A 13,234-nucleotide genomic window follows, 5' to 3' on the forward strand; every position below is an offset into this window, starting at 1 on the left:
CAACAGCCATGAGCAGTAATACAGAAAGACAAATGGTACTGAAACTGAAGAATAGCGATGGTGTACTTATAAACAGCAGAGAAGGTATAATTCAAATAGCAGAAGACTACTATAGAGAATTATACAAGGAGCAGGGGAATGATGCCAGCAGTGGGGAAGATGGATTGCAAAGTAGCAACACATACGACATACCCGATATTCTTCCTGATGAGGTAGAACATGCATTGAAGAAAAAGAATCAGAAAGCTCCGGGGGAAGATGAAGTTACTGTAGAGTTGTTAAAATTGGGAGGAAGAGACATAACACAAAAACTGGCAAGGCTCTTCACAAAGTGCATTAGAAAAGGTGTGACGCCTAAGCAGTGGGATAATGCAATCATAGTTTTGCTGCATAAGAAAGGAGAAAAATCGGAAATTGAAAATTATAGATCAATCAGCTTGTTATCCCACATCTACAAAGTTGTTCACAAGGGTCATTACTAACAGATTAGAAAGAATACTTGATGAGAATCAACCGAAAGAGCAAGCTGGCTTTAGGACAGGATTCTCAACTATGGATCACCTTCACGTAATATCACAGCTAATGGAGAAAGCAAATGGATATAAAACACCGTTATGCCTGGCATTTGTGGATTATGAAAAGGCATTTGACTCCATACAGCATAAGGTAATGTTTCGGGCACTGGCAAGACAAGGCATACATACCCCATATATTATGACAGTGAAGAAAATATATGAGAACGCTACCTCCTTTATTAGACTAGACAAAGACAGTAGGAAATTTAAAATCGAGAAAGCAGTTCGACAAGGAAACGCAATATCTCCGAAGCTGTTTACTGCTGCCCTTGAGGAAGCTTTCAGAAGATTAGACTGGTTGGTTGCAGAAAGGAGTCAATGTGAATGGAGAGTACCTAAACCATTTACGATTTGCAGATGACATTGTGGTCATAAGCCACGATCCCAAAGAATTAGAGGAAAATCTTAATCAGTTATGCACAGGTAGTAAGGATTTTGGACTAAAGATGAATATGGCTAAAACAAAAGTAACGATGAACAAGTATTCCATAGAAAGGAACATAATTATTGAAGGAGCTGTAATTGAAAAGGTGGAGTCATATACTTATCTGGGACAAGTTATTAGCTGTAATAATGATAAATGGCTGTAAGTCAAGAGAGGAATAAATTTTGGATGGATAGCATTCAGGAAATTTGTATAGTCACATACTGAAGAGTAATATCCCAGTTTGTCTGAAACGTAAAATAATGAACCAATGTATACTGCCCACCATGATTTATGGAAGTGAAACTTGGGCACTCACCAAAAGAATGGAAAAGAAGCTGAGAACTACACACCAAAGAATGGAACGAATTATATTGGGAATCAGACTGTTAGATAAGAAGATAAACACATGGATTAGGCAGCAAACTCAAGTAAAGGACAGTCTTATTAAAACTAAAGAACTAAAATGGTCTTGGGCAGAACACATAGCTCGAAGACACGATGACAGATGGACTAAGAAAATAACAGAATGGTACCCAAAAGGAGCTAAAAGAAAACCTGGAAGACAACTCCCTTTTATATCCAGCGCATACGCATACATGTTACATCTTATTTCTATTTCTAGAATTCGCTTAAAATAGCGTCCAAAATATCCCAATTGAAAAACAATATTGTTTCGAGAAGAGTGACCGAATTTGCTGATTTCGAGAAAAAAAATAAAAATGAAACGTCAAAGTTGATCTACACTTCCGTCCCCTGAGTGGTATTTGAAGAACACCAACATACTTCGATTTGCTGTTGTTAGGAGCTAATGTGGCAGAGAATGGGTTGTTCGTACTTGTTTCCGAACTAACCAACTGAAAAGCGAAGCTTTGCCGAGTCATTTATTTCTGCACAGAAATGCCCGAATTGTCCTGATGTAAGCTGGAAGTCAGGCGAAATCCAAGTGAAAGGGAAGTCTTCATCAGCGAAGATTAAATCCAGAGCGAAAGTGGACTGGAGGACAAGTAGACCGCAGTTATGACGTAAATATTTTTAATTTGGAATAATTAAAATGCACTGAAATGACAGAAATCGTGGGATACCTGATTTCTGGGCTCTGTCACCCCTCTCTCTCTAGTGGACGAACCCACAGCTTGGCAATTATATAGGTACACTGCATTCACGTAGATAGACGGTAATTCGATGTCAATATGGATAAACATCTTGAGTTAACCGACTTTGAAAGAGAGATGATAGTAGGCGCCCGACGCATGGGTCACTCTATCGCGGAGGTGGTAGTACAGAAATTGCACTATCCCCATTCGACAGTATCAACAGTGTATCGAGAATACGCCATTTCAAGAATAATATCTCATCGTGGACAGCGCTCTCCAGGTGGAGAAAGGTGGTGGAGGAACATGGCGTGGACATGTCTCGCATTGCTTCAGCCAACCGGAGAGCGACGGTCGCACAAATCACCGCCGACTTCAACGAAGGAGGTGCCAGAAACGTCTCCACCAAGACCATCACGTGATCATTAGCCACAATAGCTTATGGGAGCCACCAGAGTCCCATTGCTAACACCACCACAGAGGACTCTACGCCTCAACTGGGCGAAATTGGAGATGGGTCTCCTGCTCCGATGAGTCCAGCTATTTTGAGCGGATGGGAGGGTGCGCATCTGGCGGAAACCGCACGAAGCTATGCACCTGTCATGTCAATAAGGAACTGTTGGGCAGATGGACGGTTGATAATGGTCTGGGGCGTGTTCAACTGGCACAGTTAGGACCTCTGGTACGTCTAGACGCATATCTGAACGGTCCAGGTTAAGTGTCCATCCTTTTGTAGACCATCTGCATACCTTCATGGTCATCGTGCACCCAAAGGCAATGGGCTTTTCCAGCAGGACAATGCACCTCCCCACAGAGCCGTGGTGACCAGAACATGATTCGAAGAGCATTCTGTAGATTTTACCACCAAGGAATGGCCTTCCCGTTCACCAGACATGAACCCTGTGGAGCATCTTCGGGATGCTGTGGAAAGATCCGTTTGGGCTTTGGATTCTCTATCCAAGAACGCAACGGATTATGACGGTATTTTCATCCACGCTTGTTGCACAGCTGTACAGCGGATGGAAATACGCTGGACACCTAGCACGCTTTCGTGAACAGTGGACTCAATGTCTCTCCGTGTGACTGCCCTTATCCGGGTGAAAGGTGGGCCTACCTGTTACTAGGTATCTCACGATTTCTGTCCACTCAGTGTACTCAGTATACATTTATTGAGAAAAGTCTGGGTTCGATTCCATCAAGTACTGGAAGAATTTGTGAAGTCCTCTTATCCAGACTGTGGTTGCGAACTCATTCGATGGGAGTATGGTGTTTTAGCCCGCATAACATGCAAATAGGGTGTGAACACACTTCTACAGACATAACGCTTGGAACCGTTAACATAATAAAAGAGTTATTGAGAAATGTCACTTGAAATTCCTTCTATGAATGTATAACGCTGCAAAGAAACGAAATTTAATTTACTCATCTAAAAGGAAAATGGAATAATCTTCGAATGGACTTTTCAACAAAAGCTGTGATTAGAAGAAGCTTTCATCCATTATTAAAAAAACTTCTTAATCCAAAATTTGACATCTTTTCATTCTTTTTAATCCTGAACTACGGAGGAGTCTTTACTGTAGTTTAATCTGAATTTTTAAGTTGTTCAACAGGAGATTATTCAAAGAAAGAAAATGGGTTTTAATAAGAGGAGGAAGCTTAAACGTGGATTTAAAAATAAGTGAATGGATGGACCGAATAAAAATGATCACATCCGTGTAACTGTGTATTAAAACAAATGTATAATCACAAATTAAAAGGAAGGATTCAAAGCATTAACTAAAAAACACTTAACTCCTTGAGTTTTGTGTAATTATAGATTTAAAAGCGAATTAGAGAGAGCAGATGTGGATGAATAAGATTTGTGTGACGTCACAGCATGCTTTTACTTGGATTGCAAGAAGTCGGTAATTGTGAGTTACCGGAGATTAAAGGCTAATGTGTAGTTATGGGTGATCCTCACCTCCTCCTCCTCCTCCTTCTCCTCTTCTGGAGAAGAGAGGGGAGGAACCTGGTGAGATGAACACTGGGAGCATTAACGTAGTTCCTCACAAGTGTTTTACGGAGATGAAGGACGTGTGGGACTGTGGAACGCTCTCCAACCGTTCTGACGACGCCAAACGACAGGAGCAGCACCGAAAATATTGAGCGGTGGGAGTACCGTAGCACGAACAGGTCGCTTTTCCGCATTTTCGCCGCTGCTGCTTGTACGGAAATGTCAGCTGGAATCTCTCGACATTCTGCTGGAGTATCCCAAGGGAAGAACGAAGATATTCGAAGTGCACGCGGGGAAATGGGTAGCTAATGACAGTTGCGTCTTCCTTCCTTCCTGCGGAGGGAGAGATATTGATGACGTCATCACGATTAGATAAGACCCGCTTGCTTACTTACTCCTCTGTGCAGAATGCCACAGGGACTGTTCTTTGTTCGTGGATCCCTTAAGGGGATCGCAGGTTTTGTGTGGACTCTCACTCTGCCCTAATTTTCCCTGTAGGAAGAGGATTTCTTCATCTTTTGAAGAGTCTGACAATGCGTCACATGACTTGCATTTATTTGTTATACTTAGCGGTATTAGACAATGTCCTGTAGAGATTGACACCTCTGAAGAGAATCTTCAACCAATTAACGTCTTATGACATGTCAGTACAAAACCTGTACTGCAAAATCTTATGCTAGTTATTGTTGTTGTGGAGCATCAGTTAATAAGGCCATATTCCTCCGTGTGTACTGTCATACATTGAGTGTGTCCTGTGGTCCATTTCTGTTTTCTGGAGAAAAGCCAGAGTTTCCTGGAGAAAAAAAAACCATGCTATCCTTGCCTGAGGCCGACTAAGCCACGTTGTGACAAGGCCCATAAAAATTCCTCACGTTATCGATGGGATTCGAACTCAGGTGTTTTCCACCCGGTGTGGGGAGGACGGCGACTCTGCCAACTGTGCTACCCAAGAAGGCGAGAAGCTGTGCGAGTGAGGCTGAGCCATATGAAATTAGCGATTTAGAAATTCAGATGACTGTTTATTAGAAAAACTTTCGAACCTAAAGGTAAGTAAGGATCATGGAGTTGATGAAATATACCCCAATAATTTTGAGGGAGACGGTCAAATAGTGTATTGAAACGTTTAAGTTAATTATGAGGGCATCTTTTGACTCGATAGAGATTCCTTTGGACTGGAGGAGTGGCAACGTATCACCAATATACAAAGGTGCTTCTAAGAATGAAGTCAGTTACTGCAGACTGGTTAGTCTGACTTCAGTGGCAGGCAAAACCTTTGAGGCAATGATTAAGATTCGGGGAGATTTAGAAGAAAATGGCATTCTGAAGGACACACGACATGATTTTGTTTAACTAACCTGGTAAGCTATTTTGATACAGCTGTTCATGAGCTGAATGTAGGGAAATTTTTCAACATTTTCGCAAAGATTTTGATTGAGTTTCTTGTGAGAAGTTACTGTATAAGCTGGAACACTTTGGGATTACTGGAAAGATTCTAAGATGGATCGCAGGATGGCTGCAGGGCTGAAGGCAGAGGGTTGTGACCAATGGATATTCTTCACATTGATATTATGTCAGAAGTAGCGTCCTACAATGATCGGTTCTTGGACCACTTGTTTCTGATTTTCATAAACGATATTGATGAAGGGATAAAGGGCGTGATATCAAAATTTGCAGACGATGTTTGAGATTGTGAGAGTCGTTAATAATCAGCGCCAAACAGCGCTCCTTCAGAATCACTTGAACAGAATTCAGAAATGGTCAGAGAAGTGGCAGCTATGTTTTAATGCAGCAAAATGCAAGGGACCTTGCATTAAAAACAGTACAGGAGGAGGAAATGGATCTAGAAGTTATAATATGGGCAGATGGGAAGTTTTTTGAGCAGTGTAAACAAGCTGTCAGGAAAGCCCATGGTGTCATATCAATGATTTATCAAACATTATCTGTTTGATAAATAATGAACCACCTCCGCAGGATATGGTTATTTATTTCATCAGGAGTAGTTGTCAAAGCAACATCAGGGGTAGGTATGTAAGCAACCTCGGGGTAGGTATGTAAGCAACCTCAGGAATAGGTATAAAAGCAACTGTTCACGCTAGAAGTAAGCAGATCAACGAAATTCATTAAATAGGTGTAGGCATTGAGCTTAGCGACTTCAAGTGGGAAGTTGGGAAGTCATCGTAGTCTGCCACTTTAGCAATCAGTTTGGGCCATGCAGAAAACTGCAGCCATACATCAACATGACTAACGTAATCACCAAATGGGAACGTCATGGTGCTACAGCCGGGAAATGTTTAGACACACCTCAAAAATTGTTGTGAGGAAATCAGACAGCGCTCAAAATAAGAAGGAGATCGGGTCAGTCCTCTTTGAATGTTGCAACTGGGAGTACAGGGAGGCGGAAGGACCTGTCATCAGTACAAAAACGATGTGTAGAGAGTTGCATTTAAATTTTACGGAAGGACACACAAACCAAACTTCACAGCATGCAGTGCCTACTGCACAAGACATCGTAATAAGTCTTTGGAATATTGGAAAGCTGTATCATGAATTATCGGATCACGGCACTTGGTTTTACATCTGATATTCGTTCTTGGATCTGGTGAATGACTGGAGAGCTATCTGCGGTTGTTTCTCGTAGTTTTGAGTTGGACCATTAGTTGTCCATCTAATGGACAACTGGAACAATGAAAGCCACGCTGTACATTGGAAATCCTGCAGAAAGATTTTTGGGGACAACCTTCATCGGCCTAACTAGAACTCTGATGTCGACTCGATTTGGGATGAACTGCAACTTGTGCTTCGGTCAAGGTCAGTACCATCAATCACTAACTGAACTGACTGCTGTTTTGAAGGAGGAACGTACCAAAAAATTGCCATCCTGTTATCAAAAATTGGTTCGAAGTACACCGACTAGGATGAGGTGGGTAATGAAGGTCACACGTGACCAACACGTTATTAAATATTGCATCATTAAAAGGTTCTTTGAAATATGCAGGTGTCCAGTTACTTTCGGCAATACGGTATACATATAGGGTTATAAAATATTGTGGATACTTCTTCCTCTGCATGCACCTATTAGGATATTTTTCGCTACAAACATTAATTCTCTTCTAAGTGGTGTCCCAATCTGTGCAACTTGAAATCCCGATAAAAATGGAATACAGTTTCTGTATTTGGAGGTACCACCACCTACCTGTCCGACAACCCCCCTGCTTTAATACTTCTGAATTCTATTGGAAAGACAGCGACTGCTCTGTCACACAGACATTCATTTTCTCCGCCATAAATAAATAATTATATACAAATTTAACAAATTTGTAATACCGAATTGCAACACCAGTACAGTCCAGTTTCCTTTCTGAAATGGCAGTTCCAAGGATTCACAATGAAAAATAATACCCGGATTTATAACCCCCCCCCCCCGTTTGGATAGGAGATGTAAACAAATCTCCAGTATTATTATTAGCAAAGAGGAGATGCAGATAACATTGAGAGAATGCTGTAAATATAACGCATCTCTGATTGGTCCAGATTGATGCCTCGTGGGTACCACAGTTGGTAGGTTCACTGTCCTCCGCACACCCAGTGGAAAAGACCTGAGTTCGAATCTCGTCGATAACAGGAAGAAATTTTTATGGGCCTTTTTCACAACGTGGCCGAGTTAGTCGGTCTCAGGAGAAGGTAACATGGTGTTTCTCCCGGAAATTCGGGTTTTTTATCCAGCAAACAGAAAATCTACCTCACAACACACACACAATTTACAGCAATATACGCGGAGCAGCATGGACTTAGTCGCTGATGCACATAAAACCCTACGACAACAACAACAACATATTAATCACGTGACGTTGATAGTTTCATGAGACAGAAAAGAAAAGAGAACAGAGACGTCGAGAAATAATGTATAGGGATTACCTCCCCAATAAAGTGAAATTCTCGTCATGAGAAAGATAAGGCCACACCGTTATGAGAGGACCTTGCCACTACTGAACGCAATAAATGAAGACAAAGAACTTTGTTCAAGGGGTTGAGAAGGAGCAGATGTCTTTGTTTACAATGCAATTATCGGAAGAGGGGGCTTTTCATTGTGCCATGTGTGTAGCTTCACCTTGTGGCCAGGTTGCAACGCACGCCATAATAAAAATATCTTGTGGCCTGTCGACACCTCTGCCGTGATTAGTCTGCCACTGCTAAGCCGCTGTGCTGCGTTCGCACTAAGCAGTTTTTGCCGAGAAGGTCACGACATTGACAACAGTTTCGTCGGGAAGAAGGAACAGTAGTGAGCATTTGCCATTGTGTACTTTGTAATTCTGAAACATTTTATTTAATTTATATTGTAATACTTTTACTGTATTTTCGTAATTATGCGCGGGACGTTCAGTACGCATGTTCGATTGGATTTAGGTCTGATGATTATGCTGGCCACGGCAGTCTTCGATATCTTCAGTTTCAAGATATTCTTCCACCACTTTAGCTCTATGTTCAGTAATGTTGTGCATGAAAAGAAAATCTGGGCCAAGCGCATACGTAAAAAGTCTCCCATAGAGTTCGAAGATCTGTTCTCGGTAACTCTGCGCCCCTATGAAAAACATGAAGTGGGGTATGTCCGTTGATCATTATTCCGCCCCACACGAGAACACTGCTTCCATCGTAAGTGTCCCTCTCCCTGATGTTGGAGGGAAGGTACCGCATTCCTCGTTGTCTCCAGATGAGATAACGACTAGAATATGATTGTAGGCTAAAACAGGACTCATCAGAGAACAGAACTGTACCCCATTTGTCAGGGCTCCAAGTCACATGAATGTGGTGGTTTGGAGTAATGGGATACAAGCCACTTGCTTCCTTTTGTACCTTGAATTGAGCCTTCGTAACCCAGTCCGGTTGGAAATGTTTTCACCTGTGACCGCAGCAACCTCAAGAGACAGTTGATTACTGGACATCATAGGGTTCCGTCTTGCTGCTAGAGCCAGATAGCGGTCTGTTCTGGTTGACGTTGGGGCGACCTTGGCAGGCTCTTCTTTAATGGTTCCTGTCTCCTGAAACTCCTTCCATTGTGCAGAGACGACACTGTGTGACACATGAAGCCAACGTACCACCTCCGCCTGCATGACTTCGTCGTCCAACGACTCGTCAACCCAAAGAATAATCTAAAAGACGACTTGCCATCCTGAGTACTGGAATTGTGGCTGATCACTGAGCAAGCCAAAACACGAGAGTGAAGTGATGTGTTTGTAATCCATGTTTTTATAGGCGTGAATAATTTGCATAATATGCGGCTCTGTTAGGGGGTAGATTGATTTCTATCGGATACTCGGGATTTGCATGCCAGGCTTAAACAGGATTACCCAGCCGGCATCCATTAATGATCTCCAGTTCTGATCTGCGCAATAACTCCTGCCTCTGCCACCTTTATTGTAAAGAAAATCTCTTAAAAACATAAAACTATATTAGACTAACAAGATTCTTTGCTTGAATTTTGGCTAATACTTGTAAATTGGTCATTACATAAATAAAAATGGATTTGGTATCGAGTTATATACCATATTGTACTTCACAAATTGAAGACATAAAAATAAATATGCTGAGAGTAAGTTGAATACAGAATCTTTCCTTACTCAAGACTAAGATAGGACACAATAATAACACCAGACAACGGTTCACAAATAGACATTGAGTGCCTTCTTGTTCGTTTTCTCGCTGGGTTGTACTACAAGACATGGCATTAAATATTTTTGTGAACTATGAATTGATGACATAATAATTGTGAGTATTAAACAAGAATATACAACATCCAGACCTTCTTTTAAGATTTGGACTCTGCAGAGATGGTAACCTGAATTTTATGGACTTGGGCATCATGGCAGCGGTCGCAGTTTTGGCTGCTAAGATAAACCTTATTGAGAATATTCTTCTTCAGAGCATTTCGTTGGAAAATACAAATGGTGGAGATGGACTTTAGAGACTAACATGTGGAGGACACATTTTAACGGCTAAGAACTCAGGTTTCGACCCAGGGATAGACCCACGTTAAAGACGTGTGAAGAGAACAATGAAGTTTATGAAGACAGTCTCTTTGCGTCTGCCTGGCGCAAGTATCCTTTCAATGTTAATGTAAACTTGTTTCTCAGAAATTCTGAGCTATGTAAATAGAATATTGGTCTTAGTATTACTGGGCTGAACTTGTGGACTTGTTTCTACGTACCTTTTTTTTTTTTTTTTTTTTTTGCTGCCCCCAGGTTTGGGCAACCTAGGGGCCGGATTGCTGGCACCCACCGATATAGCACTTCCACTTCCTCTGGTGGGTGCGGGATTTGTGCAATACAGCACACACAGGGAATAGACCCACGAGCTAGTCGAGGTCCGCCACACCACATGAGCAGTGCTGTGGCAGACCCCCGTGGTGTTGACGGACATTGGGCAGACTTTCCAGGTGACATCGCCTGCCTGCAGCATAACAACCCAAGAAACATAACACTACACACATATCTGGCCTTTTACAGAGTTCTGTAATCATTACAGTGTACCAAGGCGGAGATGAAGTGACGTTCAGGTGCCATCCTAAACAAGATAATATACATGTCTACATGACTCCACCATGTACAATATTTACAATGGCGGCTAATGGGGGAACCCCCTGGGATCCTCCTCAACAACACATGAAATCCCTCCTGGCTCCACCATTGCTCCACTCTGCCTCCACCATGTTTGAGTCTGGATATGGCGCAAAGCCTCACCACAAGAAGTATAAATGCGACTAATGGGGGGAACCCTGGGGTCCGCAACAATCACACTTGAACTACTTGCCTCCACCATGTGTATATCTTAAAATTTGTAGCTACCAATTGGCTTTCACCAAATTATCAGATACAGCGAAATGTCATTCAATAAATTGTCTCGTACGCCGAATTGACACGATCCCAACTGAGAACCCTTCCATACATATTTCTAAAGCTATTGCGAATGAAAGCAAGATGGTAACTCTGTTTGTTTTACTCTCTTCAGGTTCTCCCGGTCTTCCTGCCTGTTGCCGAGGATGGAGTTGGTCGCTAACAGCAGTTCCGCACTGCTTCCGGACGACCTTCTTTCTGAGGACGTCTTTCAAGGATCCGAACCGGAATCCGAACCAGTCAGCATCCTTTCCCGCTCGACACCCTGGGATTCTCCTGGTCACGTGATCCTCGCTGTAGTCATCATCTTCGTCATATCGCCCGTCATCATCTGCTGCAACGCCTTCCTAGTGATCGCCATTCGTCGATTTAAGCGGTTACGAAACGCCAGCAACTACTTCCTGCTGTCGCTGGCATCCGCTGACCTCGGGGTCGGAGTGCTCCTCCCGTTTGGTTTGTACTTCGAGTTCTCGCGGGCGAAGATCGAGTGCGTGGTGCTGTGCCTGCTCCCTTACTGTACCCTCATCTTGGTGTGCAGCGTGTCGATTCTGAGTCTGACTGCGATCGCCCTCGATCGATACACCTCCCTCGCCTCTCCTCTACGATATAACAACATCATCACCCATCGTTCTGTGGTGCGCTACATCGCCCTCTTCTGGGTCTACTCCCTCCTCCTCAGCACTACTCCCATCATCTACTGGTTCTACTACTCCGAAGACGCCCGTGTCCCATTTTGTTCGTTTGACCTCGTCCTGTATCAGGTTCGTATCTTCTTGTTCTTCGCTCTTTTCGCCCCCTGTGCCCTGATGATCGTAGCTAGCTATGCCTATGTGTACGTGATCGCTCGCTACCATGCACGAGCCATATTCACCGTGGAGCTTTCTTTCCGACAGCAGACTAGGGGCACCGCCCTAGAGCCGAGGTATGGGCAGACGTTAGCAGCCACCGTGGGATTATTCCTAGCCATGTGGCTGCCGTTTCAAGTGTGCATGCTGGTGGATGTGTTCCAGGACACTCACGTGCTGTCAGGAAGGACCACATTTTACGTGGGAGTGGTTGCCCTTAGCAACAGTGGCATCAATCCTTGGGTGTACGGTTACAGGAATTCCGAGTTCCGCTACGCCTTTCTAAGGATCCTGGAGGACATCCTCCCCAAGTTGAGCAACACCATTAGAAGGCATTACCCTCATCCCCGTAGCACTGGAGGATATACGAGTTGTGCTTCTCACATCAGGTTCTGTCAATCCCCCAATCAACTGCAGACCACTACGGACATCTTGCACACAACCTACCTCCATCCTCCCGATGCAACCGTAGAAGTATCTGGTGTTACAAGTCCGTTCTTGTCCTCACCCTCCGCTCCCCCAAGTGCTATAGTGGTCGCCGAAGTGTAAATTTATTCACAGCAACTGCATTGAGAATCAAAGTGCACGTCTTCATCCACCGGTCTTCCAGAACTTCTCCCTCAATGTAGTCGAAGTCGTGTGTCATTCATATGTTTTTATAAGATGTCGCTGTACTTAAGATTCTTTTCCCAGTGTCTTCACCTTCCAGTTCTCTTTGCCAGATTACTTTACAAATCTACTAGATGCCGTTCACGAAGTCAGTCACCAGAAAGCGCATGCCAGGAGAAAGAATGGTAGATTCCAGTGTTGTGAACACTTCTTTTCTCTCCCCTCATCCAAACCATCCCCTTGTAATTATCGATGTAAAGCATTTTCAATGACGTCACACAAGTTCAAAGTAATTCGATCTCACATTTAGAAAAATAAATTTAAAAAAAAAATAAAGAGGCCTTAAACAGTTGGTGTGGACTGGATCATTTTTATAGAGGTGATTGTGTTGGAGCATGTCCCTTAAAGGAAAGGGTTGCTGATGTCCAGATGTATCACGATACTAGTCCCAAGTAAACATTAAATAGTTTAAACTGGAAACGGACCAAAAGTGAACTAGAAATGTTTCTCATACACTGCTCTACCATTAATATCCTGACACCCCTCCATTGATAGTTGGTCACATCCTACCCAAGTATTACTTGTCAGACACAACTATAAATATACGTGTAGGCCTTCGAGGAGACAACCACGATCTTTGGGTGCTTTGAGCAGAGATTGCCCAAATAATAGAGCTGAACTGGTCAGGCTTTGTAAAGGCAAATGATGGAAAATATCGATGGACGTTTACAAAAAACTGGTGGACTATTCCACAGAGACTTGAGAGCTCTAAAGATTTCAGCACGTTATTAGTTTTCCTGTAAATAA

The 13,234-nt window shown here is 43.0% G+C and overlaps 1 protein-coding gene across 1 annotated transcript in view; it reads left to right on the plus strand.

The window, feature by feature from the left end:
* Positions 1-12,703, plus strand: part of LOC150085078 (adenosine receptor A2b-like) — a 114,105-nt gene extending 101,402 nt beyond the window's left edge. The window contains exon 2 of the mRNA XM_090375752.1: positions 11,089-12,703. Coding sequence (XP_090231878.1) covers positions 11,120-12,367 — 1,248 coding nt within the window. The 5' untranslated portion in view covers positions 11,089-11,119 and the 3' untranslated portion in view covers positions 12,368-12,703. The remainder of the gene's footprint in view (positions 1-11,088) is intronic.
* The last annotated feature ends 531 nt before the right edge of the window (positions 12,704-13,234 follow it).

The sequence above is a fragment of the Mastigoproctus giganteus genome, chromosome 6, assembly GCF_048544385.1.
Source record: "Mastigoproctus giganteus isolate SK-2022 chromosome 6, ASM4854438v1, whole genome shotgun sequence".
NCBI lineage: Eukaryota > Metazoa > Arthropoda > Arachnida > Uropygi > Thelyphonidae > Mastigoproctus > Mastigoproctus giganteus.